This window comes from Ciconia boyciana, chromosome 23 (genome assembly GCF_034638445.1).
Source record: "Ciconia boyciana chromosome 23, ASM3463844v1, whole genome shotgun sequence".
Lineage (NCBI taxonomy): Eukaryota > Metazoa > Chordata > Aves > Ciconiiformes > Ciconiidae > Ciconia > Ciconia boyciana.
This window is the reverse complement of record NC_132956.1, coordinates 3,491,680-3,518,180: the sequence shown is the minus strand read 5'-3', so window position 1 is coordinate 3,518,180 and position 26,501 is coordinate 3,491,680. Positions and strand designations below refer to the sequence as shown.

The 26,501-nt window shown below is 64.3% G+C and overlaps 1 protein-coding gene and 1 non-coding gene across 2 annotated transcripts; one reads left to right on the top strand and one right to left on the bottom strand.

The window, feature by feature from the left end:
• Positions 1–173: 173 nt before the first annotated feature.
• On the bottom strand, positions 174–24,727 carry PIK3C2B (phosphatidylinositol-4-phosphate 3-kinase catalytic subunit type 2 beta). The gene is made up of 33 exons (XM_072844753.1): positions 24,640–24,727; positions 14,988–15,971; positions 13,114–13,214; positions 12,838–12,992; positions 12,561–12,681; positions 10,179–10,290; positions 9,992–10,071; positions 9,847–9,910; positions 9,459–9,605; positions 9,124–9,157; positions 8,591–8,786; positions 7,527–7,649; positions 6,521–6,688; positions 6,227–6,338; positions 6,007–6,149; positions 5,180–5,368; positions 4,967–5,060; positions 4,768–4,862; positions 4,511–4,691; positions 4,310–4,417; positions 4,131–4,223; positions 3,879–4,008; positions 3,450–3,586; positions 3,138–3,307; positions 2,807–2,963; positions 2,600–2,709; positions 2,273–2,474; positions 2,016–2,140; positions 1,821–1,938; positions 1,536–1,617; positions 1,332–1,438; positions 1,119–1,247; positions 174–1,043 (listed from the first exon to the last, which is right to left on the bottom strand). Exons 2-33 carry the CDS (start codon positions 15,897–15,899, stop codon positions 855–857), a joined length of 4,884 nt encoding a protein of 1,627 aa, XP_072700854.1. The 5' UTR covers positions 15,900–15,971; positions 24,640–24,727; the 3' UTR covers positions 174–854.
• A 1,528-nt stretch (positions 24,728–26,255) lies between these two features.
• Positions 26,256–26,328, top strand: TRNAK-UUU (transfer RNA lysine (anticodon UUU)). The gene has a single exon. It is a non-coding gene; the product is annotated as a tRNA-Lys (tRNA).
• Positions 26,329–26,501: the final 173 nt, after the last annotated feature.

The following is a 26,501-nucleotide window of genomic DNA, read 5'->3' as shown; positions in this document are numbered from 1 at the left end:
GATAAGGGCAGAGGTGCAGGCAGGGCCCACGCACCACCCCGTGCGTTTCATCTCCTTTATTTTCACGCCACCGTGTTACAGGCAGGAGGGTCCCGACCTGAGGGTGCCAGCTCCAGCAGCCCCAGCCGCCGGCGGGGCCAGGCTGCTCCCCCCACTTCACCTCCCGCTAGATACAATATTTAAAACTTTTAATATAAAGGTTAAGTTCATTATTCTCGATCCTGAGAAACATTTCGTCCGTTTACGGAGATCTCGCTGTAAACAAAGCACCACAGGCACCAAGCCCGCACCCCGGCGCAGGCGTCCCCGGCTCCGGGGCCGGATGGCAGACGAGGAGACGGATGTCCCCGCCGGCACAGGGACGGGAAGGGTGGCCAGCGGTCCCCTTCCCATGGCGTTGGGGGGGGGGATCAGCCACATGGGACCGGCTCCGTGCACAGCCCCGCCACACCGCTCTCCTTTGGGAGCGAATTCCCTGGGATGGGAATTGCCCGGATCCAGGCAGGCAGCTCCTGGCTGGAGATGTACCCCGGGCTCTGCGGGTACACGCACCCCCAGCCCAAAGCGAACCGCCGTGACGCCTCCCCTCTCCGCCCCGGTGCCCGGCTGCACGCTACTCGTTATTAAAAAAAATTAAAATACAGATATCCCAAAGGAAGAAATACCCCCCCCCGAAGCGCACCACCGCTCCTCCCCACCCCTCCCTCCCCGCGTTGCTCCCTTGACACAAGGTAAACTTAAAAAAGAAGACGCCTGCGGCAGCGCCCGTCAGCACCCGATCCCTACGGGCACATCCCAGGGTGGGCAGAGCCGCCGCGGCAGTGCCGTGGGTCCCCAGCCCCGGCGGTGGGACCTCAGAGGGTAGCATGGCTGCGGGATCCCAGGGCGAACCAGCCCATCTTCTCCTGGGCCAGGTCGAGGTCCCGCAGGCGGATGCTGACCTCCCCGAGGAGGATGTTCTCCCAGAAGCCTTCCTCGCTCAGCACGCTCAGGCGCAGCTCCCGCTGCTGCAGGTCCCCCCTGGGGATCCCGTCGTAGACCAGCTGTGGGGCAGAATGGGGCAGACCCTCAGCCATGGTCCCCCTGGATCCCCCCAGCCCCATCCCCATCCCACGTACCATCTCGTTGTAGGTGGGGTTGCAGGTTTTTCGGGCCACTTTGGTTTTCCTCTTGGTGGTTTTCTGGGGGTCGGGCAGCAGGTAGGTCTTGACATAGGGGTCAGGGTCATTGCCATCCTGCAGCGGCGGCTGTGGGGCAGAGTGGGGGGCACCCCGTGAGCCCGGCAGTGGGGCGGACCCCCACCCCGCCACCGCCGGGCGCCGCGCACCTACCAGCCCCCGGATGTGCATCACCATGATGAAGAGCTTGTTGTTCTTGTAGGAGATGGAGAGCTTCACCTCCCCGCCGACCTTCCCCAGGGGCCGAGCCCATGTGGCATCTGGAGAGGAGGAGAGGGGCGTGGGTGTGACCGGAGCCCCCCGCCATCGCCCCGCGCGATGCCAGCCAGCCGCCGGCACTGCCGCCAGCCCCCCTACCTGCTGGCTTCGGGGTCGGGTTGGTGCCAGCTGCCTTCTCATCCCGTGGCAGGGGGTGGAAGAAGGTGTAGATGAGGTCGCACTGCGGGGTGAGGAGGTGACGTTAGCGGTGACAGTGGTGACCACGTTCCCCGCCATTCGGAACTGGTGCACGTGCCGATGCTTTATGTGGTGCGTTGGCCCCCAAGCGCTTTCCCACCTCACCGGCGTCCCCGGCACCATCCGCACCTCTCAGGGAGCAGCAGCCCCCCTCCGCCCCGCTGGGACCACCCCCCAGCTCCGCACCTCCGCCACCTCGGGGGCCGCATGGATGAGGTGCCAGATGTAGCCGTTCAACTCCTCCTTCCGCCGCTCGGCCACCGCTTCACCCCGCGACCGCCCGATGACGAACCTGCTGGGGAAGCTGTGGGGACAGACACTCAGCAAAGGCCGGGGGGCAGTGGGGAGCCCCCGGGGTCTGCCGGGGGTCTGTGGGGCTACCTGGGCAGCAGCGAGGAGGGGAAGAGGAGGCGCAGCTTGTTGTGCAGCTCCTGGAACTCCTCGAAGGTGCGCTGCACGAAGGCCACCTCGCCCGGGTTCTCCCGCTGCACCTTCACCACGTAGGTCTGCGGGGAGATGGGGCTGCGATGTGGGATGGGGACCGCAGGGTGCCCCGAGCCCATACGGGGCCAGGAAGGAGCACTGGGACAGAACTGCCCGAGTTGTCCTTTCGCCTGTCCCCAACTGTCCCCACTCACGTAGCCCTTGCTGGGGTTGAAGACCCTCTCGTGGCGGCAGAGGAAGACATCGCGGATCCGGCCGGACGTCTTGATGGTGTGCGTGCGGGGGGCGAAGGAGAGGGTCGGGCGGGCATCAGAGCCCGTGAACTTCATCTGCGCCAGGTTGTGGATGAAGAAGTTGAGCTTGGTGGCCACGCTGCCCAGGCTGGACTCGATCAACCTGCAACGAGGCCACCAACGTGTTCAGCACGGAGGAGCCCATCAGCACGTCAAGCTGGTGCCCGTGTCTCCCTCCACGGGCTCCCTCCATCCTCTCCTGTCCTATCACCCACCCATGTCCTCTACCTGGTGAAGTAGGTGGTGGCATCGGCATCAGAGTCCTGCGGCCTCAGGGCATCGTAGACGTACTTGAGGTCCTCCAGGTCGGAGAGCTCAGGGATGCCACAGGACAGCATCTGGGAGGCAAGGCAGGGGGTGAGGGCAGGCAGCGGCAGCAGGACCCCTCTGCCATGCCTGGGGGGGGTGTCGGGCATGTGACCCCCCAGCTCTCACCAGCCCCAGCAGGTTGAGGAAGAGGTGGGTGTGCTTGCGGATCAGGTTGTAGGCCTGGCAGCACAGGTCGACGAAGTCATGGAAGCGGCTGGAGGGCTTGTCCCCTCCGTTGATGACATACGCCATGTCCGAAGTGAAGACGAACGGCGCCCGGTCCCTGCGCCGGGAAGGGAGGGACAGAAAATGAGCACGGCTGGGGGTCACCCACCACCGGCTCCACAGCATGAGATTTCACCCCGCAAAATCAGGGTGAACCCCCATGCTAAAGAGCCGCAGCCCCACAGGGATGAGCCCAGGCGAGGGGGAAGGGGATACCGGAGGAGTTTCTCACCTCTTGATGTTGCCGAACATCTGCGCATGGCCCAGGAACCTGCCGAAGTCAATGTGAAACATGTGACCAGTGGTCTTGAGCATGATGTTGTCATTGTGCCGGTCGCAGATCCCCAGCACGTAGGTGGCCACGCAGCAGCCGGCGCAAGAGTAGATGAAGTTTTCCACGGCCTGGGAGGAGGGAAGGAGGGAAGGATGGAGCCACCAGGCATGGAGAAAGGCTGGACACGTTGGTGTCCAGGCTGGATGTAACACAGGTCTCGTCCTGGAGAGGGGGCACGAGGAGTGGGGACCCTGCCAGGCTCCACCTCACCTTCTCGTACTCATCCTCCTCGGGGTTGTGTTTCTGCAGCCAGTCTGCCAGCGGCCGGTCTTTGAAGGAGCCTGTCACGCCGTGCTCCACCTGGATTTTGCGTAGGGTCTCAGCGTTGGGGATCATCTCCACCATGCCTGGCAGCCGAGACAGCAGGGTGAGACCCATCCATCCTGCCCGGGGGGGCACCGAGATGCCAGCCCCCCTTTGCTACCAACCCAGCCGCTCCCCAGCCGTCACCGTTGAGTGACAGCCTGCAGAGCCACGTTCCTACAGACAGGCTGGTGGGATCAGACCCAAAGGTGGATCACAGCTACCCCCAGCAGCTCCTCTCTAGCAGAGCCCCAGGACCTCCTGTGCCGTCGCCAGCCTGCGAGCATCGCGACCTGGGGCCCGATGCTGCCAGGGGACACCCTGATGCTGGGTTACCTCGTCCACGGCCAGTGGAGAAGCAGCGGAAGATGACCATGCGCATGTCCAGCCCCTCCTGCACCCAGATCTTGTTCATGATCCGGATCATCTGCAGCGTCAGCATGTCCTGCCGCAGATCGTCGCCACACTGCGAGCCGGCGGGGAAGAGCCATCAGAGCCGGGGGGCAGCGGGGGCAAAGCTGAGCCAGCCCTAGGTGGGCTGGGGCAGCCGTGCTGGGGGTTTGGGCATCGCCGGCAGGACGGGCTCACCTTGAAGATGACTCGGATGTTTTCCCCAAGGGGATCAACGTTCTGGAAGGAGAGCTTCAGGGGGACGGCGTTGGAGTTGAAATAGGAGCAGTCCTGCCGCGGGGAGGAAGGCGCAGCCCATCAGGGCAAGCCGGGCGCGGGCAGAGGAGCCCCTCGATGCCCCCGGCTCTGGCACTCACCCGGGGCACGATCCCCTTCACCAGCAGGCTGGGGCTGAGCGGCAGCCGGCACGACCCGTTCGCCTTGAAGAACTGCTTCACATCCTCCAGCCCCTCGCGGAGGATGCCCTGTGGGGTGGGCATGGGACAGGGTGGGCATGGGACAGGGGGCTGGACAGCCCGGCACCCCCCTGCACCCCCTCCCACCGCCCCGGCACCCACCTGGCGTGCGGACGGGGTGGCATCCCGCACTTGCTGGGCCAGCTTGGCCAACGTGTTGACGAGCAGGCACTGCCGGTCAAACTCCTCCCGCAGCCCCTTCCCGCAGCAGCAGAGCAGAGCTGCCAGCAGGTACTGGTAGCGGATGCTGAACTGGGAGTCCTTGAGGCCGTCCTTCAGCAGCCTGCTCAGAGCAGGGGCACGCAGGGTCAGGTAAGCCCCAGGTTCCCCCCTGCCGCTCCCGGCCCCCCCAAACCCACCAGAAGAAGTAGTGGGTGACCTTCAGGTCACAGATCGCTCGCTTCATGAGGAAGCGCACCAGCGGGCTGTCCAGGTAGCACTCGTACTTCAGGGCCTGGAGAGGGGACAGTTTTGGGGCAAAGGGGGACCAGCATGCACCCCATGCCACGTCCCCGTCCTGGCATGCACCCCATGCCACGTCTCGGTCCCACCACGCACCTGGACCAGCTGCGGCAGGTAGTCCAGCAGCTCAGTGTCGGAGATGGAGTCAATCCACTGCACAGCCGTCCTCCTCACCTCCTGGTCTGGGAACCTGCAGCCGGGACAGGCGTCACGGGGACAGCATCCTTGGCATCCCCCGGGGAGGGCAGCGGTGCCCGAGCATGCATCCCACAGCATCCCGGTGGCACCTGCAGCCCACCGGTGGCTTACGTGGCATGCAGGAGCCCCAGGGCATCCTGGTGGCTCATGTAGGTCCACTGGCTGAGCAGGGCGTAGATGTCGGGCAAGCAGGCCCACTCCCAGCTGGGCGCGCTGGCCAGCAGCATGGGCAGCGCGCCGGGTGCTGCGTGGCAGTAGTAGCGCTTCTCCCACAGCCGCTTGCGGTCAGCGTCCATCAACCTACAGCAGCGGGGGGACGGGGGGCACGGCTCAGGCTCGGGGCAAGGGAGGGGATGGCATGGATGGGACGGGGCTGGCAGGTTGGGGACAGGGCATCCCGTCCCGTCCCCCAAGGGACAGGCAGGACCTGAGCACCCGCAGAGGTGACTGAGCTGCTGCAGGGACGGCCCTGGCTGTCCCCCTGCCCAGGGACCCCCGAGCCGGCCGGGCTGGCCGTGCACCCCAGGCATTTTGCAGGGAGCGTCAGCACCGTCCTGCGCAGCGGATCCTGGCGCAGCTGCCGACACCTGATCCTCCCGTTTATAGCCAGCGCCGGAGCACTCTGGCCGGCTCAGCCACGCTGGGCTGGATAAGGGGCCGGGCAACTGTCCCCACTGTGGGGGGACGTGGCTGGAGAGACCCTCCCAAAAGCGGGGCAGCCGGGGAGGGCAGAGCGCAGGAGGACTGACGCCAGGCAGCTGCAGGCAGGCAGCTCTGCCAGACGCCAGGCTCCAGCCTCATCCCCAGCCGCCGGCAGCCAGAGGCAGGGTCAGGGCCCCAGATCCCCCCCCTGGGGTGCATGCTGGGGCAGTGCTGGGGGGGAGCTCGGCAGAGTCCCCCCGGCAGGGTGATGCTGTCTCTCCACCCAGGCTGCTTACCAGTAGAGCGATTTCTTTTGCATCGCCTCCCGCAGCTTGCGCTGGTCCTCCTCCCCCAGGCTGCCGAAGTCGTACTTGGGGCTGAATTCGGCTGCCGGCGGGCTGGTGAACTTCACCTCGAAGGCAGAGGTGGGGAAGTCGATCTGGGGCAGAGGCAGAGGGTAAGCAGGGGCCACGTACGTGTGTGTGTCCCCTGGGACCCCCCGCCGCCGGGACGCACCTGCAGGATGACGCTGTCAGGTTGGTTGAAGTTGGGGGCACTCGACCTGGCTCTGGAGTTGTCCTGGGTCGCTGGCCACAAGCCCAGGAGCTTTCGCCCACAGGTCAGGACCCTGGAAGAGAAGAAGGGGTGAGAGCCCAGCACTGGGGGCTGCTCTGACGGGGCAGGAGGGTGGCACTGCTGCAGTGATGCTGTCCCCATGCTGAGCCAAGGTGCTGGGGACCCTCCTGCCCCACTCTGGGGATGCTGGCATGGTCCCTCGCCGTGCCCGTCATGGCAGGACACCCCACGTACTGCCTGAAGTTGAAGAGAGGGGTGGTCACCCAGCCCAGGGCCTCAGGGACCCGCCGCTGCTTGTTGGCATCGGAGGAGCTCCCCGGGGGTGGGATGGGCACGGCGAAGAGCGTGACGCTGAGCAGTGTCTCCCGTGGCAGATGGTTCACCTGGATGGGGAAGCAGATCCTGCAAGAGAGCAGCCAGCGGCTCAGCCGTGCCGGTGACGGGTGCTGCCAGCGCCCCGTGGCACCAGCCAGCCCCCCGCCTTGGGATGCCAAGCATGCCCTGGGACAGCCCAACAAACGCCTTTGCTGCTGGCACCAGGGTTGCCACGTGCCCCCGGGCACGGGACGGAGGTCCCATGGGCACGGGCAGGAGGCAGCTGGGTTCGGGGAGAGCTGGCTGCTCGTGCGTCCCCATCCTCTCCCGGCACCGGGGAGCCCTGCTGCTCTCTGTCCCAGGAAGGTGACCGCGGGGCAGGGGGGCCCCCACAGCACACTGACCTCGTCCCGCAGCCGGGGGGGGCTGCGCGGGACCCCGGGGCTGAGGCTCCTCTCCGATGCTCCCGGGGAGCCCAGGGTGGCAGCTACATCCCACCCACGGGTGGGCACGGGCAGGGGACTGCCCTGCGGAGGGGACCGGCACGACTCCGCTCCCTGCCGTCCCGCCAGCCGCTCGGCGCCTGTCCTTGGGGGGCACCGGCGCCTTCTAAAATTATCTTCTTCCCATCCCCACCTCCCCGGGCCGCTGTGAATGCCAGGCGTGGCGAGGGCTCGGCACAGCCTCCCTGCCTGCTGCCGGGGCTATTTTTGGAGCAGATCCCTTTCCCGGGTGCAAACACGCAGGGCCGGGGAGGGCAGGGCTGGCGCCGGGGCCAGTGCTATTCCCAGGGATGACACAAGAGCTTCCGACACCCGAAAACCAGGGAGAGGTGCAGAGAGGAGCCACTGGAGCAGGGGAGGAGGAGGAGGAGGGATGGCACCGAGCACCCCCTGCCCGCCCCATGGTCGGGGTGCTGTCTTACTGCTGGTCCCAGATGATGAGGTGGAAGAGGTATTTGTAGACGTGGGCCTTCCTGGTGAGCAGGGGGCTGCACAGCTCCTTGCCGCCATGGCTGAGGGAGCAGGAGAGGTAGAAATCTTCGTAGCTGCAAGGGGAACAGAGGGAGCTGTGAGCTGGGGGGGCTTTGCTTGGGGCAGGGGAGCCAGCACCCAGGGGTTCACCCCACCATGGGGCAAAGCCCACACCAGCAGGGTGGATGGATGGATGGGTGGATGGGATGTGCCTTCCCCAGGCTGGGCTGGGGAAGGGGGAAGCCGGGAGCCCCCGTCCCCATCACCATATGCCACCATGCATACCATCACACCGGGGGCTGCCGGGGGGGCCCTGCCATGTGGCAGGTGCCGAGCGACAATCCGGGGAGGGCTGCGGGGCGCCGGAGGTCAGGGGATGCCGGCATTTCCCAGGCTACCCGCTTTGTTCGGAGCCAGTCACCAGGGGGAATACATTAAGGACAGGACAAAGGCGAGGGGTCCCCGGCGGGGCGGCTGCTGCTGGCGCCGCTGCCTCGCATGCCCTCCCTGCAGCGGGCTCCTGCCGCCCGCCCAGACCCCCACCGTCCCCCTGTGCGGGGCCGAAAGCGGGTACGGGCATCGAGGCACCTAACAAAGGAGCACGCCGCCAATGTGGGGCAAGGGCAGCCTGGCCCTGCTGCACCGGAGCCATCTGTCACATCCCCAGGGTGACGGCAAGCCCGGGAGCAACGCTGCAGCCCCGGGGATTCATGGGGTTGGGATGGGAGAGCACGGCAGAGCCCGTCCCACCCGCTCGCACCCAGAGGCTCTGCTATCAGCTGGCTCTGAGCATCCCTCACGGCCCGTCGAGCACCAGCGTCCCCATATTCCTGCCCGTTAGGAGGCTTGGGGTGGGTTAGCTCTTATTCCCTCCGTGCCTGCCGAGTATCTGGGACAGGGACATGCTCCTCAGCCACCCGGGAGAGGGACACCCCTGCTACGGTGTATTTAGCATGGGTGTGAGCCCCAGGACAGGCAGGCAGAGGCTGAGCAAGGTCCAGGCAGCTGCCCTTACCTGGCAGCCCAGGTGATGGGGATGCGGTGGGTGGCGTAGACGGTGAAGGAGAGCGGGCAGGAGAGCAGGCGAGCCTCCTGCGCCACGCCGTGCTCCCGGCTCCCGTGCACGGCCGTCTGGAAGTCAGCGTTGAAGGTGCTGCAGTAGAGCTCAACCAGGTTGAGGATGGCGGCCGTCAGGCTCTCCACGATCCTCTCTGAAGGGGAGGTGGGAGAGGGGTGAGGCAGGGCGGCTGCTGGCCCCGCTGCCCCCCACGGCGTCCCTCCGGGCTGGGGTCGGGATGCCGGAGGGACCCCGGGGCCGGACCACAGGCAAGTCTCCCCCGGGACAAAGCGGGTGAGAGGGAGAATTTCAGGCTTCCCATTTTGCTGAGTTCATGGGGAGGAACAACAGCCATCACCTCCAGAAACCCTCTTTTCTTAGCCAGAACGGTTTCAAACACATTTTTGGCCTTAATAATTGAGGGGGAGGGGTTTGAGGATTAAAAGCACCAAGAACTTGAGCCCAGAAGGGGAGGAGGAGAACAGAAATACCTCGATTTTCCCTCTTGGCCAGAACATTTGGATCCTGTTGAGGAAAAAAAAAGAAACCACAAGAGCAACATCAGAATCAGCCCCGCGCTGGCGGCAGGGAGCAGCTCGCCAAGCCAGCCGCTTTACGTAACCAGCCCGGGCTCCTCGGCTGCAGGAGCAGGCAGCGCGGCTAGGCAGCTGCCTGCTCCCAGCTATTGAGGAATTTTCCACGTGGTACAGCGGGAAGGAGGGAAAGAAGTCAGATGTGAAAATGTGCTTCCCCTCTGCACCTCCCAGCCGTGCCCCCCTGTCCCCGCACGCCCCAGGAACCAGCCCCCCCTGCACCCATCACTTACCTTCTGGATTTTGGGCTGCATGCGGGAGGGGCAGGGGGGCATCTGGTTGAGGGCTGCCGTGATCTCCTGGGACTCCACGGCAGCCAGGGCGTTGCAGATGGCCATGACCGACTGGATCACCCGCTCCGCCTTCAGCGGGAAGTCTCCCTGGAGGGCAGAGGGGGGCTGACGTGGGACCCCCGGGCAGGCAAGGGGGCAGGGGCTGCTCCCTGCAGCCCGCACACCATGCATGGGGAAGTGCACCAGCCCATGCCTCAGTTTCCCCTACTTTCACAGCCTTTCCCCTTCTCTGATGCATCCTTAGAGCCCCAGAATGAAGAGGGGAAAAAGTCTGCAGCAAGTAAAACACGGTGGTCCCAAAAATGCCCCCTTCATCCCTGGTGCTCACCTCGGCTGCCAGGAAAGCATCCACCTCGTTGTGGAAGGTGTCGAAGAGGAGACTTAGGGCCTGCCTAGGGGACAGAGAGCGGAGCTCAGCCCTGCCCAGGCGGGCACCCGGTGTGGGGGGCCAGTCCCGCCCTGTCCCCCCTTACCTGCTGATGGTCTGCTTGATGGGTCTCTCCTGCAGGTGGATGTAGTGGTTGAGGGTGGAGGGGCTCTGGTCATCATTCGCCTGGAGATGGAGAGATGCTGTGCCATAGCTCGGCCGCACACGGGTGCTCCCGCAGCAGGGAGGTGGCACGGGCATCCCCGCGCTGCCCCCCGCACCCGGGCACCCACCGTCCGGGCCAGGTCGCTGCGCACCCCCTTCCTCTTCATCAGCTGCAGGCGGATGTCGATGTCGAACTTCCTGCAGTGCTGGATGTACTCGTGGCTGCCTAGCGCGTGCTTGCTGCAGGGACAGAAGCGGCATGCTGAGCCCGCAGCCCCTCTGCATCCCATGATATACCCCGAAATCCAACCTGGGATGCCCCATCCCAATGGCCCGAGGCCAGGCAGCGTTGGCTGGGGCTCGGCCGTAGCCGCCTCGCCTACAAACGGACGTTCATGGCACCAGGTCGCAAGCGCAAGGAAACCTGAAGAATAAGCTATTGTTTTCCCTCCTTCCCCTACGCCTTCCAAAAAGCCGTGCCCAGCCCAGCCGCCGTGATGGAGCCGGGAGCGGGCGCGGAGGAGCCCATCGTGCCTGGACTTGCCCGCTGATGCGTGGGAAGCAGAGCACGGACCGAGGAGGTGGAGGATGCTCTGGCTGCCAGGAGGACCGGGGCGAGCCCTGGAATGGGGGGTGACAGTCTGGTCCCACTGTGCCCACCACCACAGGCAGCCCCCCTGGGGTGGGACCTGCAGAGTTTGCCGTCCAGACCTGCTTTCTTTGCCGGCTGCAGGGGAGAATGAGCTGATTCAGCCCTGGCCGGCACGGCAGAGCCATGGGCACGGTGCCGAAGGGGTGCGGGAGGCTCCAGGCAGGATGGAGCTGCAATGGCAGGATGCGGCGGCGGGGTTGGGAGAGGCACCCCCAGGGGCTCACGGGGCTGCAGGGGATGGGGACACGGAGTCCGATCGGCGTGTGGCTACCGGTGCCGTGTCCTGCCCCGTGGCCAGGAGGACGGGGAGGAGGCGTGTGGGGAAGGTGCTACAGGAAGCCTTGCCTGCAGCCAGCTGCGCAGGCAGCGACGCGCCCACGGGGCTGGCATCCTGTGCACCCCTGCCTGGCCCTGCCTCCCCCTGCACCTTACAAAAGGAAATGGGCAGCAAGTGGCAGCAGCTCAGGCTGGTTTGCAGAGCTCAAGGGCTCAACCAGCTCCATACAGAGGGTTTTGGCACTTCCAGCATCTCCTCCGCCGGGCGAAGATGTGGAAAGAAAAGATTGGTGACAAAAGGGCTTTATGTCCCAGGGCTTTCTCAAAGGTCCTTTGAGGGCCCCGGGAGATACGGCAGTGCCTGCCCGCACCAGCTCCCAGGGAAACGCTGGGGACGGGCTGTCCTGGTCCGTACCCAGGACGCCATTCCCTGCCAAAAAAGCAGGAGGTTCGTCCCTTTGGGAAATGTCCTCCAAGCTGGCTGGATCTGACCTACGGCTGGGTGCCCCCTGGCAGCCCTGAGCCACCCACAGCAGAGGTTTGCTGTGTAGGTCAGATGTACGGGAGTGCTGCTGTACCCATGGCTAGTTAAGAGCTTGCACCCCTGCTGCGTGCAAGCACACGTGCACACATGTGCACACACATGCACACACGTGCACACATGTGCACCGGGCTGCTGGGGAGCACGAGGGCTCAGCACCGATGGGAATAACCCCTTCAGGTGGCCATGCCAGGGAGCCAGGAGCAGAGGCTGGGCTCCGCTCACCCTCCGCACGGGTGCCGCGCAGGCTCTCCCACGCTGAGCAATTCCCAGCCGCCCCTTTAGGGCCTAAACCGGCAGCTCCTGGAGGCCATGGCAAAGCTCCTGCAGATTTCCTGCGGCAGGGCCAGGCCCAGGGCAGCTCTCCAGCAGCGGGAGCTGGCTCGCTGCACCGAGCCGCCGGGAAGGACGGCGTGTGCCTGTGCACGCGTGGCTGCTGCATCTTCCTCTGCAGAGAGCTCTCGCGAGCCATCAGACCCCAAACCCCCTATGGAAACGCAGCCTTCCTCCGGGAAAGGCAGCAAGGCAGGGAGGGCAGGAGGGATCTGTGCAGGTCTCAGTGCCTGTCACCCATCCCTGGCTCTGCAGCCAAGGCAGCCCACTGCAGCCCTGCTGCTCCCGTGCCCCCCACACCCGCTCCCCCCCAACATGTCCCTTTTCCACCTTCTCCTGCAGTTTAAACAGCAGGCTGGGAGAAGCCAGGCTGTGCCGCTCCGCTCAGTGACACGGCTGTTATTAATGCTCCTCCAAAGAGCTTTTTTGGCAACTCCCTGGTTTTCAGGCCTTTCTCCAGGCATGCGAGGGTCAGTGTGACGGATACCCTGCCACTGGGAAAGATGCTCCCAACATGCTGCTTTTGGCAAGAGCGTCGCCGCGGCTTGGGATTCAGGAAACGGAGTGGAGAGGCTCCCGCTGTGCACGCCAGGATCAGCCCTGACCATCCATCACACCCGGCCGAGGCCACGCATGGGGCGAGCACGGCCAAGCGCGTGAGCCCCGGGATGCCTGCGTTGTGTTGTGTCCAACCCCCCCAACACTCACTTCTGCAGGAACTCCTCCAAGCCGCAGATCTTGAGCACAAAGTCCTCGACGTCGATGGTGTGCAGCTCGTCGTGCGTGTAGCACAGCGCCTGGTAGATGAGCAGGTCCACAGTGGAGGAGCCTGCAGCGGAGAGGGAGCAGCATCCTGAGCCCCAGGGATGGTGGGACCCCCCCCAGATCCTCCACCCAGGTGTTGCTGGGGTCTGTCCCTGCTTCACATCACCCCGATTGCTGCAAGGAGGGACAGACAAGCGGTTGTGTGGCACGGGACGCTTACAGTCGCAGGTGAAGGTGAGGGGCTCGCGCAGGCTGTCGCACACCACCGTCACCTTCAGGCTGACGCCATGGCCCAGCTGCTCGGGGCTGAGGTTGACGGCACTCCACACCAAGCCGGTGAGGGAATAGTCCTTGGTGCTGTAGCCGGACCGCAGCCTGTGGAGGCAGGGACAGGTCAGAGATGCTGCCCTGCTTTGGGTTTTGCCCCACCCTCCAAAAAAATGCCTGTTTTGGGGCATTTTGCAGTGGGAAGCTCCAGCCCCGGCTGGGTACTTACACATCCAGCATGTGGCAGAAAGCAGCCACCTCCTCATCCCGCTCCTCAGAGACTTCGAAGAGCTCGTAGCCGTTGGCGAAGGAGTGCGGCCGGGGGGCAACCTACGGGGCAGAGCACAAGCCCATCAGCCAGCTGCAGCGTCCCTGGGGGCTCCAGCCCACCACCCACCCGGGATGGGGTTTGCCGGATCCCCCTGTCAGAGCACCGGGCACCGAGAGCCTTTGCTCGCCCCGGCGTTGCTGCGGCCAGGGGAAAGGCAGCTCTGCAGCATCGCGGTGGGGGACATGGTCCAGCAGAGGAGGGGTTTGGGCCAGGCAGGCACCAGCTGCAGGACGCATCACCCACGTCTGCACCAGCACCTTCTGCATGGTTAGGAGAAGGGAGACTCAAGGTCTTGCTGGCCTCAGCCCCCTGCCCACAAAACTGGCCATTTCCAGGAGGTTTCCAAAAGCCCCAGCGGGAAGATTCCCCAGCGGAGATGAGGGATGGGCAGAGATGGACCCAAGGAAGCCGCAGGACGGGCAGGGAAAGTCTCCAGGGCTCCGGGGTGCTGCAGCAGAGCCCTGCCCGTGCCCAGCCCCACACGCCGCTCTCCTGCCGCGGTGCCAGGGCAGGCAGCAGCGCCGTGCCAGGCTCCCCCCGCGCGTGGGGGTCCCCAGGCCTCCGTCGCTCTTTCGCAGCAAACAATGGCCCACTGTCAGAGCAATTAACCCAGCCAACAGCTAACGGGAGTCAGAGAAAGGCAGAGAACACAGCAGCCGCTAAAGACAATTTTAATGCTCTTTTATAATTAGTTTCTGGCACCAAGAAAGCTGAGAGTGACTTACGTAGCCCCTGCCAGCGGTCCCCAGCTGCATCCCTCGCTCCCTGGGGAGGGGGGACCCCCCAAGGAAGGCGACTTTTCTGGTTATTTATCTCCTCCTCTTGCCGGAGGTGGGATGAGCCGCACCAGAGCCAGGGCTCTGCCCCTGCAGCAGGCACCCTGGCAGGGACAAGGGACCTGGCAGTCCCGAAGAGAGACAGCGGCAGTGCCAGCAGCCCCCAACGCCTCCGTGCGCAGAGGGGAGATATCCCGCTCGCTGCTCGACGGAGGGAAGAGAAGGGAGCTGGGATCGGAAAGGACGTTGCAAGCTGAACAGGAAAGCGATCACCCGGCTCTCGGGAGGACACTCCCGACTCTTTCCGGAGGATCTTGTGACATTTCGTGAGCTGGCGGGACATGAGCCTGCTGCAAACCACCTGCAGCGTGGCCTCCGGAGACGGCAGCGCTTGCATCCCCGGCGCGGCAGCTCCAGGGTGCTTGTGTGCCGAGCCAGCCGCGGGGCTGGGCACTGTCTGTGCCCTCCCGCAGGCACCGGGCTTTGGCTGCGGGGTGACAGCGATCCCAGGGTGCCCTCCGAGGCTGCGGTGTCTGGGCGTGAGGGTGCAGAGAGGAGGCAGCGCTCGGGACGGCTGCGCACGGAGCATCCCGTCTGCTCATGGAGCATCCCGCCTGCTCGGCGGCAGCGGGATGATGACCAGGTGGGACTTGCCCTTCTGCTTGGCTTCCCAGCCCCAGTTCACCTGCCCTGGAGGGTTTTGGCCATGACTACGTGATCCCGCACCCCTCGGGGAGATGCGCAATCTGGAAAGGTCTTATTAACCCCCAGGGATGGTGTCTCAGGGTGCGGAAGCCTCCAACCGTGATGCACAAACAAGGCTCTGAGGAGCCCGAGCGATCGGACAAACAAAACCAACCCGGAGCAAAGGAAACGCAGCAAAGCCACAGGCGCCCATGGCCCCGTTTGCACCCCAGCACTGCGTTTCCAGCTCTCCCCAGCACCTCAGCTCCATCCCAGCCCCACTTCCAAGGCAGAGAGAGAAAAGCCTCTTACCGGGTCGATGGAGATCCTGCGGTTCTTGTTCGGTGCCAGATTCTTCCGGTTGCCGAAGCGGGAGACGTATGTCCGCGGGGGGACCTGAGGGGGCATGGTCTTGCTCCGTGCCACTGGCTTGCCGCTTGATTCCTTCTCGAAGATGCTCCTGCCCTCCTTCCAGCCGCGGGCAGCTTCCCGCAGCACCTCGGACTCGTAGGTGGACTTCAGGTTGAGGCAGGTGATGGCGTCGTTGATGCCGCCGTAGTCAGTGATGCCATAGGGGTCCTCCTCGGAGATGCGCCGGCCGAGCAGCTTGCCGTGAGCCCGCTCGTGGGCCGCCGAGAACATGTTGATGTCCCTAGGCTGGGGTCCCTTGGAGGACGGGGGGGATCCCTTCCCCGAGCGCTGGCTCCCCTCAGGGGAGCTCCAGAGGGGGTGCCGGGGCGGCAGCGGGGGTGGCGAGAGCTTTTTGGGGGAGCTGCCCCCGCCGTCGTGGGGCGAGGTGCCGTTGAGCGGCTCCCCGAGGAAGTCCCCCCCCGACCCATCGAAGATGTACAGGTAGTCCCCAGCCAAGGGTCCCTTCAGCCAGGGCTGGGAGTCCGGCCGGGGAGGGCTGGGGCCGGGGGGGGGTCCGGGTGCAGGGGGACCCTCGGGTGCCACTGGGATGTTGTAGCTGAGCATGGGGTCGGAGCCAGAGAGGCCACGTGCCGCTTTGATGCCGTCGCAGCCGTTCCTCTCGGCGGGGTTGTCCCAGGAGATGAGGGGCCGGTCTCCCCGCTGCTTGGCCCGGCTCTCCTCCTTGTCCTGCCGCAGGCGGGAGAGCGCGTCGTACTCCATCTGCAGTGCCTCCGCCAGCGCCAGCTCCTTCCGGCTGATGCCCACCGACTCCAGGGACTTCCAGTGCTCCCCATTGCCGCGCGTGGCGGACATCTCTCTGGGGACCAGGACCTCTTCCTCCCGGGCTCAGGGGTCAGGAGAAAGGCATGCTGCACCGCCGGCCACCTGGGCGGAGAGGAAAGACAAGCGTTAACGGCCGGGCAGGCTACGATAAGGAAGGTTGGCTAATGAGGGTCTGGCTGGCAGCAGCCCGTGGTACAGCCCTTCCTCTCTGCGATGGAAAAAAGGAAACGTTTAGGGGCTCAGCAATGTGATGGGTTAAATAAAGAATTTGCTGCTGCCTGCCCCCCCAGGACCCCATGGCCACCAGTCAGGCAGCACAGGCAGGACAGGCAGGGCTGGTTGGCCCCGCAGCAGCTGCTGGGGCTATTGCTGGAGCCCAACGTATTTCCCCGAGGACAAAATAAGACGCAGAGTGGGGAGGGCAGCGAGGCCAGCGCCTGCAGCTGGGGCTGACTCAACCTGCAACCCTGCTGCCGCAGGGAGCCTGCCCCGGCAGGGGCTTTGCAGCGGTGCCGATGCTCCAGCGGCGTGCCTAGGACATGGCTCTGAGCTGCCTTCCTCATAGAATCACAGAATCACAGAATCGTATAGGTTGGAAAAGACCTTTAAGATCATCGAGTCCAACCATAAACCTAACACTACCAAGACCACCACTATACCATGTCCCTAAGCACCTCATCCAAACGTCTTTTAAATACCTCCAGGGATGGCGACTCAACCGCTTCCCTGGGCAAGTGGTCCCTCATCTCGGGACCACTGCGGCTCTGAGAAAAAGACAGCCTCTGACAGCAAAACTAGGGCTTTTTGAAGCAGAAAGGAAAAGATGAGAGAGAAAGGCAAGGAAGGAACAAGACAGGGTGCTGCTCCCCTCGCCCCACTGTGCCTGTGGGGGAAGAGGATACGCAGTTTGCAGCAGCCCAGGCAGCGAGGTACCGTGGCTGGTCCCGAGGGTTTTACCCGGCAGCACGTTGCTTTCTCCCCATCTGAGGGCCACGGCATCCTGTCCCTAAGCCCCGTTTCAGCAGAGGGAACCATGCATGGCCCAGGACAGCCAGGAGCACCCGCTGCTCCCCAGCTCCCATTGCTGTTCCCCAGCACCGACCAGCCTGGGTTGCTTCAGCGAGCAAGAAACGGGGCACGGCGATGGGGACGTGGGCATCACGCTCTGCTTTAATAACCACCGGCAGCCCCAGCCCCCTCGAACCGACCCACGGGTCCCTCCAAGCCTCTCTGCAGTGCCCGGCGCTGCACAGCCTCCAAACCCAGCTTTTTGCAGCATGCGGCTGCATGAGCAGAGAGGAAGAAACAGCCGGACTGGAAACCGCTCCCTGGCCCCTGACCAAAACCCGTGGAGGGCGGTGACCGCAGGGGGGGCTCTGCTCTACCCGGCCAGCACCACGCTCCCCGGGGAAGGATGTTTCACCTCCTCTTCCCTTCCTAGCAAAATAAATAACGAAGTGGATGTTAAACAGAAGAGTAGAGCGAGCTCAAAGCCCCTGGAGATGGCCAGCACTTGAAATCTCTAGAGCCGAGAGGCAGCTGAGTGTTTTCAGGCTCTGGCCAGGACTTGCTCACGAGCCTCAGCATGGGGAGGACACGGGACCTCCACTGCCGCCCAGGGTTCTCCTCTGCCCCACACCACTCGCTCTGCACCGTGCAGGGCTCTGGTTGATGCCCTGATTTAGGGCAAAAAGGTGCAACTGCCCCTTCCTGGTGATTGCAAGCGTTTTTGCTGGAAAGCGCTGCTGGGGGCTGCGGGCATCACTGAACCCGAGGACCTCCCTTCAGTGCCCGTGGCGGGGGGAGCCGGCACTTGGGGGGCAGAAAAGCCCTTAACCGTGAAGTGCAGGAGTGGGGAGAGGACTGGCAGACCCCACAGCTGCCTGCTCTGACCCCCAGCGATGGAGAAGCCCATCTGGCACGACATGTGCCCCCCACATCCCACCCCATGGCATGGGGCAACCACCTCCAGCCTGGGCTATGCCAGTGACCACCCTCCTCCGGCACACAGCACCCGGTGGAGCATCACCATCATCACCGGGCTGGTCCCCACTGTCCCCTCCCAGCCCGGTTGCTGATTATCACCCATGGCAGCCCCCCCGAGACACATCACCCCCTCCCCACTGCAAAAGGGCCCTCCTGACCCTGGGGCCGTGTAGGACCAGATGGCCGGTAATTAGCCTGGCCCAGGCTTCGCCTGCTGCAAACAAATTTCCTGCGAGCAAGGCGGGTTTGACCCCCTCGCCGGCACGGGTCCCCTCTCGGCTCCCCCAACACCAGGCTGACCGGGCACCTCGCTCAACCAGCTTCTTTGTGCTTTCTAACTGGAAAAATGGCTTTGCAGGGGGGGACAGGCTGTAAACGCTCCCTTCCCCAGCATTTTGGACCCTGCTGGCAGCCGTGGGCTTTTCCTGGAAAAATAGAAATCCCAAAAGCTGGCAGTCCTGGGAGCTGAACAAAGAAAATCTGCTTTTAACCCAAAAGCAATAAAATCAACCCGATTTTTGTGGCTGACAAAGCCACAGACCCATTCTCGTGTCCAAGAGAAGCATCTGCATCTCGCTGACATTTTGAGCAAAGAAACACTCCCGCCTGGTTGAGCCGAAGCTCCCGCGTGTGCCAGTGGGACGCAGCCGGATCCGCACCGGGGCGGCAACGGCAAACCTGGTCCTGCCTCTGCCGCGAGCCGGGCGGGCACCGTCGGAGCGGCCAGGACACGGGGATGGGGAGGCACAGCAACCCCGCGGTGCCAACATCAGCTGGAGAAAAGCCATGCAGGAGGATGCTGCATGCAACCCGGGGGACATCACCTCAGCTGGGGACACCACCAGCGTCCCTGAGCAGGCGGCTCGGCCCCTTCCCTCCCGAGCCGGCGCAGCAGCCGGACTGAGGCGATGCAAACCCACGTGGAAGAGCCCCAAACTTTCCCGGTCGCCCTCCAAGTCCTTGGCCAGGGGCAGGACCGATGCTCAACCAGCACCTCCCGCTGCAGGCTCCTGCTCCGGGGGTTTGGTGCGTGGCTGCCTGCGGTTCCACCGAATGCCTCTCTCCCCCCAGCAGCCTGTTACAAAAATTACCCGGGACCGCAAGCTGTGGGTTAGGTCTCAGCATGGGAGCTCTTGAGGCGGGAGCTGAATTCCAGAGGAGCAGAGACAAGCAGATTTTTTCCTCCTTAAAATACTACTACTAATATCATAGGGATAATTTTCTGACTTTAAATTTCCTGGCATTTGCCATGGTCACGTCAGCCTCAGGAGACCCATCCAGCATGGGATCCCACCTTTTGGAGAAATGCTTCGCTGTGCTGAGTTACTGTGGCTGCAGCACACGGCTCGGCTGGAGGCACACAGGAGGGAAAACCACTTGTCCACTGGAAACCCTTTGCCCCAAGCCCCGAATTATGGTTTAACACAGCCTTCTTCACAGTTTGCACCAGCACGGCCCCATAAGAGAGACTGCAGCTTTGCAGGCAGCCACGCACAGGCACCACATCCCTCGTGTAACCCACCAGCAACCGCTGCTCCTCCGCTCTGCGTGGCCACATCAGCAGAGCGGAGGGACGTTTCCCCATCGATGCACTGCCCAGGTGCACGAAGCCAACCTCCTCTCGGGGACAGCCCTCGAGAACATCAGTGCTGAGCCCAAAGGGCAGCAAAACCAGCTCCAAATCCTCTTTCGGGAACCTCTTGCATTTTTAAATGTGATTTCAGAGTGTCTGCTGGTTGCAGCATGGCCCCTCATCCAGCTCCCAGTGTCAGCACCCTGCCCGCCAGCCTGGCCAACACCCCCCCGGGCTCCGCACGCCCTGGGGCACCCTCCTGGGATGGGAAGGAAAGGGAGGCTTGGGGTGAGGCTTTCACGCCTGCATGCCGGCAGATCCCGCAGTTTATTTTTCAAATACCAAAACGGTCGGATCTACCCAGGAGCAGCCCAGCCTGGCAGCAGTGGCCAGGTCCCCCCACCGAGGGCTCAGGGCTCCGTTAGCCCCCTCAAAGTCCCTCCACACCAGCCGGTCCTGCTGTGCAGTGGCTCTTGGGGACAGACTTCCTGCAGGGCTTTGGGGCGGAGGATGCATGGGCTCCCCGTAGGGCTCTCCCCGTCCCCACACCCAGCATTGGTGGGACAGGGAGGGACAGTCCCAGCCCTTGTGCAAAGAGCTGAGCATCAGGTTGGGAAGAGGGCGAGGAGGACTGGGGCAAACTGGGGGGGGACCCGGGGGGAGCTCGGCACCACCTGCAGCCACCTCGCGCCTGCCCCTGCTCCTGGCACCTGCTCGGCGCAGGGAGGGACGAGGGAAGCCGAGCAGAAAATAGTCCTACGGGATCCCATGGCGGAGCAAACGCGGCAGCCAGCCCTGCCTCCCCGTGCCCGGGGATGGGAGCCCGGGGCAGAGCCGCGGCGGCCGGCGGGGGCTCGCTGCGCACCCCCGGCTCTCCCCATCCCTCCCTCCCTCCCTTCCCCCTCGCAGGCAGCTGCATCGGGAGCAGATAGAAACGTCCGAAGCATCTGGGAAGACATCAAACATCTGAGGGCGAGGAAGCAAAGCAAGCCCCAGAGGGGCACCTCCCCGGGGTGTGGGAGCCGGGGATGGAGGTTATGCCTATCAGGAGAGACAATTCATACCCATTTATAATCTGGCGGAGGGAGGAGCGGCCGTGAGAAGGATAAAGCACCAGCCTTCACCTCTGGGGCTGCGGGTCCATCCATCCATCCTGCCGCTCCCGCTGAACAGGGCGAGCCGCTGCGTTCCCAGCCGCCGGAGCGGCCCCTGCCCGGCCAGGAGGATGGCGGGGGCTTCCCTGCCTTGGGTACACGGAGCCTGCTCCTGCCTGCGTCCCCAGCCACACGCCATCGCTCCCGCTGCGAGTCACAGCACATCGTGGGGTGACAAAGCTCCCCGGACACGCCGGACCCCAGGGCCACCCTCCAGCAGTGGGGATGCTCCTACGTCTTCGAGGCAGAGCCAGCCCCTCACCCCATGCAGCTCATGGCATGGGGGGGGCAGCTTCCCAGGGCCCCCTACCAGCTCCAGCACCCCTCAGAGTAGGCGGGACCCAGTTCCCCCCGCTCCAGAAGAAACTCTCTGGTCTCAATTCTCCTATTCCTCTCCAAAATGGGAGGGAAACGGGGCCTTTTGGGACCTCCTGGGTAACATCATGACCAAGGAAAGCCCTTTGGGTGGGTCTCCAGGTGGTGTTTCAACACAGCAAAATGCAGGATTTTCATTCCAGTTTGGAACTGGAGCTCCAGAAAGGGAACCTGGTCTCAACGGTCATTGAAAAATGAAACCAAAACCCAGAGCATTTCATTCCTGGAGCCACACTCAGCGCTGCCGAAACACCACCCCTCAACCCAAAACCCAGCAAAACCACACTCTGGAGGTGCTCGCAGGAAAAACGGCATGATTCCCTCCCCAGACTGATCCCAACAGACATTTTCAGGCAACTCTGTCTTCCCCAGTTTGCAGACAAAAAGCCAAACTCCAAAAGCCGAGGGGTTGCACTCTGAGGAGTTTCCAGAGGGGGTTTGGAGCTGGTTCCCCACACCAGGAGCTGGTTCCCCACACCAGGAGCTGTCGCCAGCATTTCTCAGCAGGGCGGTAGGAAGGGCCCGGAGCTCATCCCTGTCCCCCAGGCTCCAGGGTCCCTGCACCAGGCTCCAGCCCCACTTCACTCCCCAGGAGCTGCCCTCACCATGGGCTGGGCATGAAGGACGCAGCTCCTTCCACGCACCCCAAAGCCTCCCGCTGCCAGGACAGATCTGCAGCACTCGCCACTGCAACGTGGAGACCTGCAGGATCCAGCCAGTTCGTTACGAGCAGCAAAATAAAACCAGGCAGCTGCCGTCCTGCACACGCCGAGCTGAGCAAACGCCTTGAAAACAGCCAGCACCACTCACTTCCAACCTGTTGCCTTACAGCAGGAGGAGTTTCTTCCTCTTCAAGCCGATACATCTCCTATTAATAGCAGAGCAAAGTCCAGCCTGGTCCAAGCTCTCCGGAGGAGGCAGGATGTGAAGCTGGCTGATGCCAAAGGCTCTTCCATCATTTTTCTACGTATTTCCACCCTCTGGAGGAAATCCTGCCCTGGGAAGATGGGTCAGGTTTGGGACGGGAAAGCCCCCGTCTTGGGGCAGCCGAAGGAGGGAGCTCTGCAGAGCCGAGTCCGCAATGGGGACAATGGAGGGGACAACAGGGTGTCCCAGCCAGGTGTGGGGCAGGTCGCGGTGTGGGTGGGGATGTCAGAGCCCCCCTTTGCAGTGAGGTGCGACAGCCACATGCTCGGCTGCACAGGAGATGCTGAACCTCACCCAGCACCTGCGAAGCAACGGGGGCGTGGGGAGGAGCAAGGGTGGGATCTTTCCGCAAAGCCACCCACCACCGCATCCTCCCCGGCCTTCCCACGCGGCAGCTCCGGGCCCCACAGCAGCTCTGACGACGGGGCCAAGACACCCCGTGCCTCCTCCGCTCCCCGGCCCCGGGGTGCATCCGCGGTCGGACTTTCCAAATTACTCAACCCTCGCTGCTCCGGCGCCCAGCGCCCACCCCCAGGGCCAGGTTTTCTCCGTGCTCGGCGTCCCTGGGGGATGCTGGCGGTCGGGCTCTCCCCGGCACGGCAGCTCTGGCACTCGGTTCCTATGCAAATCTTGGCTTCCTCCGCGGCAAGCGCCCGGCACGGCGTGGCTGGCTGCGCGATGGCGCGGGTGTACGTGCACCCAGCTGCACACCGGCCTGCTGGCAGCGATCCTGCTGTGCACAGCCTGCAGGGGGGCTCAGCTAGGCAAGGAGGGGCTGGAGCCCTATATACACTCAGGACAGCTGAGCAACGTAAAGCACGGCACTTCCCCGGCCTCGCCGCTGCACCAACACCCACGGGTAGAGTCCTGCCTGCATGGCAGAGCTGGGTTAGGCTGGCAAGCAGCAGCGTGCTGCCCTCCCTGCCCATGCTGCCCTCTACCCCGCAGCCCAGCAGTCTGGGCGAGCCGCAGGGGACGGATCCTGCTGCTGCGATTGCAGCTGTATCTGTGCCACACGTTCTGCAGGGCTGTTCCCTGCTGCCACGGGGCTCTCCCCGACCCAGATGCTCCTGCGGCTGAACCAGCGGGGTGCACTGAGGACCTGCAGCAGCTGGGGTGCACCCCCCTGCCCACAGCACCCTTTTGGGGTGCAGGGGGCCTGGCTGGCCCCACGCTGCACGCCAGACCCAGCCCAGTCTGCAATGGGAACCAACTCCTTAGGCTGCTCAGCCCTGCTCTGCCTGCAGGATTTACGTGCCGTGGGAGAGAGCCGCAGCCCAAGGACACACCACAGACACAGGCTGGACGCGCGCAGCTCCTCCAGAGCACCCGACACACAGGGGAACATCCCGCTCGGGACAGGGCCGTGGATGCTGCTGCTGCTACAACCCCGGTGGTCCCTCCCCACGGCTCAGAGACCACGGGAGCCCTGGCCTCGCCGGGACCCCGGCCTCGCACACATCTCCCCTGCCCTGCAGCTCGGGGTGCCGGCACGCACCGGCTGCGCACACGTCCTTAGCGTGCATCCAGGCAACGCTCGCACATGGAGCACCTACTTACACTGCAGCACGCAGGGAGGGCTGGCGCCCGGCTGCATGGCTGCTGGGCTGGAAAGGCAGCTCCTTTTGGCTCCCGGCAGTGGTGTGGATCCTCTCCCCGGCCTCGTTTCACGTGGTATTTAGGAGGGTGCTCCCGAGGCGAGGTAGGGCAGGCGCCTCGCCCGGGCGGTTAGCCCAGGAGAGCCGGTGCCCCATTTGCCAGGCAGGTTTCCCTCACCCCACAGCTCCCCACTACCCCGTCCCTCCTGCTTTGGGAGGAAAAGATTGATTTTTCTGATCGCACTGGTGCTAGTTCACCCCGACCCAGATCCTGTGAACAATTACATTCGTGCTTGGCCTTATACACATGAATAGCTGTGGTTAAGTCAATGTATCTCCTTTGCTTAGGGGTAATAGCTCGCATATCTCTGGAGTTTACTGTTAAATACACGCCTGAGCATTTCTGCAAGTTCAGGATCCGGAGCACTGTACCACAGGAGCAGAGGGAGCATCGCTGCTTGCTGCAGCACGCCCAGCATCCTCAGAAGGGCTTTCTGCCCCCACGCACCGTACCCGGAGCCCACGCCTGCACCGTGGCTTTGGTGGGATGAGCTGACCCTTCCTGGCCACACACGAGCGTTGGCTTGGCCCTGGCCCTGTCCCCATCCCTGTCCCCATCCCTGTCCCAGCGGAGGGACTCTGACACGACGGAAAAGAGGAGACCCCCCCCCCCCCAGCCCTGCCTCTCTACTTTGCTGACGGGCAACTTTGCAATTTGACGGGGACCGTTTCATTGTTCTGCTCATAAAAATAACCCAACTTTCCGCCAGCTCCCCCCCCCTCCCCCTCTAACGGTGCATTTCAAGTAGACCGGACCCCGCACCGTGCCCGGGGGGTGCAGCGCCCGGCCCCCCCCCCCCCCCGCCCCGCTCCGGGGCTTTTGGGGTTTTCAGTCCTGGAAAAACACAAGGCTGGGCTGGGGCTTTCGGGCAGCGCTGGGGAAGCGACTCCCAGCAGCGCCGTGCGCGACCCGGTGGAGCTCCCACATCTCCTCCCAGGAGGTGAAATTCTTTACGTATCTATCTATCTATATAAAGTATTATTTTTTTAAGGGGAAAAACCCGGAACGAGCCGCTCATTGGAGGAGCCGGCCTGCTCCCACCGCCCGTCCCCCCGCGCCCGCCGCGGCTCCCCGCTCCCCCCGGGCGCAGCCCTACCTGCTCCGAGCGGGCTGCGGCGGCGGCGGCCGGGCCGGGCTGGGGCCGGGCGGCGGCGGGGCCGCGCCGCGGCGGCGGCGGCGGGAGGGGGAGGGAGGGAGGGAGGGAGGGAGCGCGGCGGCGGCGGCGGCGGCGGCGGACAATGGAGGGGCGCAGCGCGGCGCGGGGCCATCTCCCGGCGGCCCGCCGCATTGCACGGCGCCGGGGGCCGGGGGCGAGGCGGGGCTGGCCCCCGGTGCCCCCCCTCCCGGCTTGCCCCTACGTGTCGCCGGGGCGCTGCGGGTTGCCCCCGCGGAGCCCCAGGGATGTCCCCCGCATCCCCCCGCCGCGTCCCGCATCGCCCCCGCCCCGCTGCTGGCGGGACGGTCGGTGGGCGCTGAGCCGCTCCCCTGCCCTGCCCTGGCCGCAGCCCCGGCCCCCCCTTCACCTCCCCGAAACGCTGCAACCCCCTCAGGAGCCGCCTCCCGCTGCTTCCCCCTGGGCTAGTACCTCCAGGGGTGCGGGTGCTCCTCTGTGCCCCTCCAGGGAGCTGCAGCAGGGTGCTGAGACACCCTACAGCACCCCACGGGGCCGGGGTGCTCTTACTGGTCCCCAGAGCCCCCAGGTTGGTGGGGACGTGCTCCCACCCGCAGCAGCCAGGCCCCGGGCTCGGGGGAGAGCAGGGGCAGAAGCGGCTGCACAAGCACACTGTGGGCAACAGATGTGCTGGAGCCATCGCAGCGGTAGCTGTAATTTGTTTTTGCAGGCAGCTGGCCCTGCCAGACTGTCGCAGGCAGGGGTAATATTCACCTCCGAAACCCCAGCACCGCGCTGGAGAGCGGCGAGCCGTGCTGGGAGGGCTGCGGGTCACAGCCCAGCTGACCGCCGCGCCTGTGGTTTGGGTTTAGTGGTGACACTGTATTACCCCAACCTCCCTGCTTCCTTGAAGATCCCCAGGAGATGGGAGGATGGAGGTTGCTGCGGGATTCACCACGCCATGCAGGGGGAAGCCAGGGCTTGAGTGTCCCCCAGTGTGGCTGGGCACCCCCAGGCCCCATCTCCCACCAGGCCCTGATGGACAAATGTCCCCAACCAGCACCGCATCCGCCTGCAAAACCCCACGGGCTGCACCCACCCTCTGACGGGAATCGTCACCCATGGTGTGGGGACAAGCTGCAAGCGGGGCTGCGGGTCGGCTGGAGAAATCCCACTAATTAAACACACCCCATATCCCCTGTGCCGGGATGGGTTACTCCCCGAGTTTCTTCTCTTCGCACTTTGCCTATCCCTCTTTGAAACACCCCAGGTTTCTCCAGCGCTGCCCTCCCAGACGCATCCCACGTATTGAGCTTTGCTGTGGGGGGAAGAGGCGGGTGGGAACCCCCAGGCCCTGCGGTGGGGGACCCCCCTGCTCCTCCGCAGGGAACCCACGCTGCACCTATGGTAAGGATAAGGTGCAGGATCAGCCCGCGCTGCTTTATTCGTATCGCAAGCTGTGCGATAGCCATGGCGTGACCCAGCTGGTGCCGAGTGTCCGTGGGGATGTGCGCTGCAGTGGGGGGCAGGCAGGAGGGTGCAGGCAGCCGTGCAGAGCGTGGGTAGCGGGATGTACAGGCAGAGCAGGCAGCCACAGCAGAGCCCGGATAGCTCAGTCGGTAGAGCATCAGACTTTTAATCTGAGGGTCCAGGGTTCAAGTCCCTGTTCGGGCGAGAAAATTTTTTCCCCTCCGCTTCTGACTATTTTTTTTCCCCTCAAAAGCCTTTTCATACCCGCGGCAGGAGCGGCTCTTCCCTCCGGAGGGTCCCGGCTGCGCCCCCGGAGAACTTTGGCAGGGAAATAAAAAAAAACCCACCACCCACAACAGAGGAGTGGGAGGAAAAAA

Coding starts and splice junctions, on each gene's coding strand:
- PIK3C2B (XM_072844753.1), bottom strand. CDS start 15,899: ATGTCCGCCACGCGCGGCAATGGGGAGCACTGGAAGTCCCTGGAGTCG. Junction 9,911..9,991: donor ATCAAGCAGACCATCAGCAG/GTAAGGGGGGAC, acceptor TCTGTCCCCTAG/GCAGGCCCTAAGTCTCCTCT. Junction 5,369..6,006: donor CAAAAGAAATCGCTCTACTG/GTAAGCAGCCTG, acceptor CCGCTGCTGTAG/GTTGATGGACGCTGACCGCA.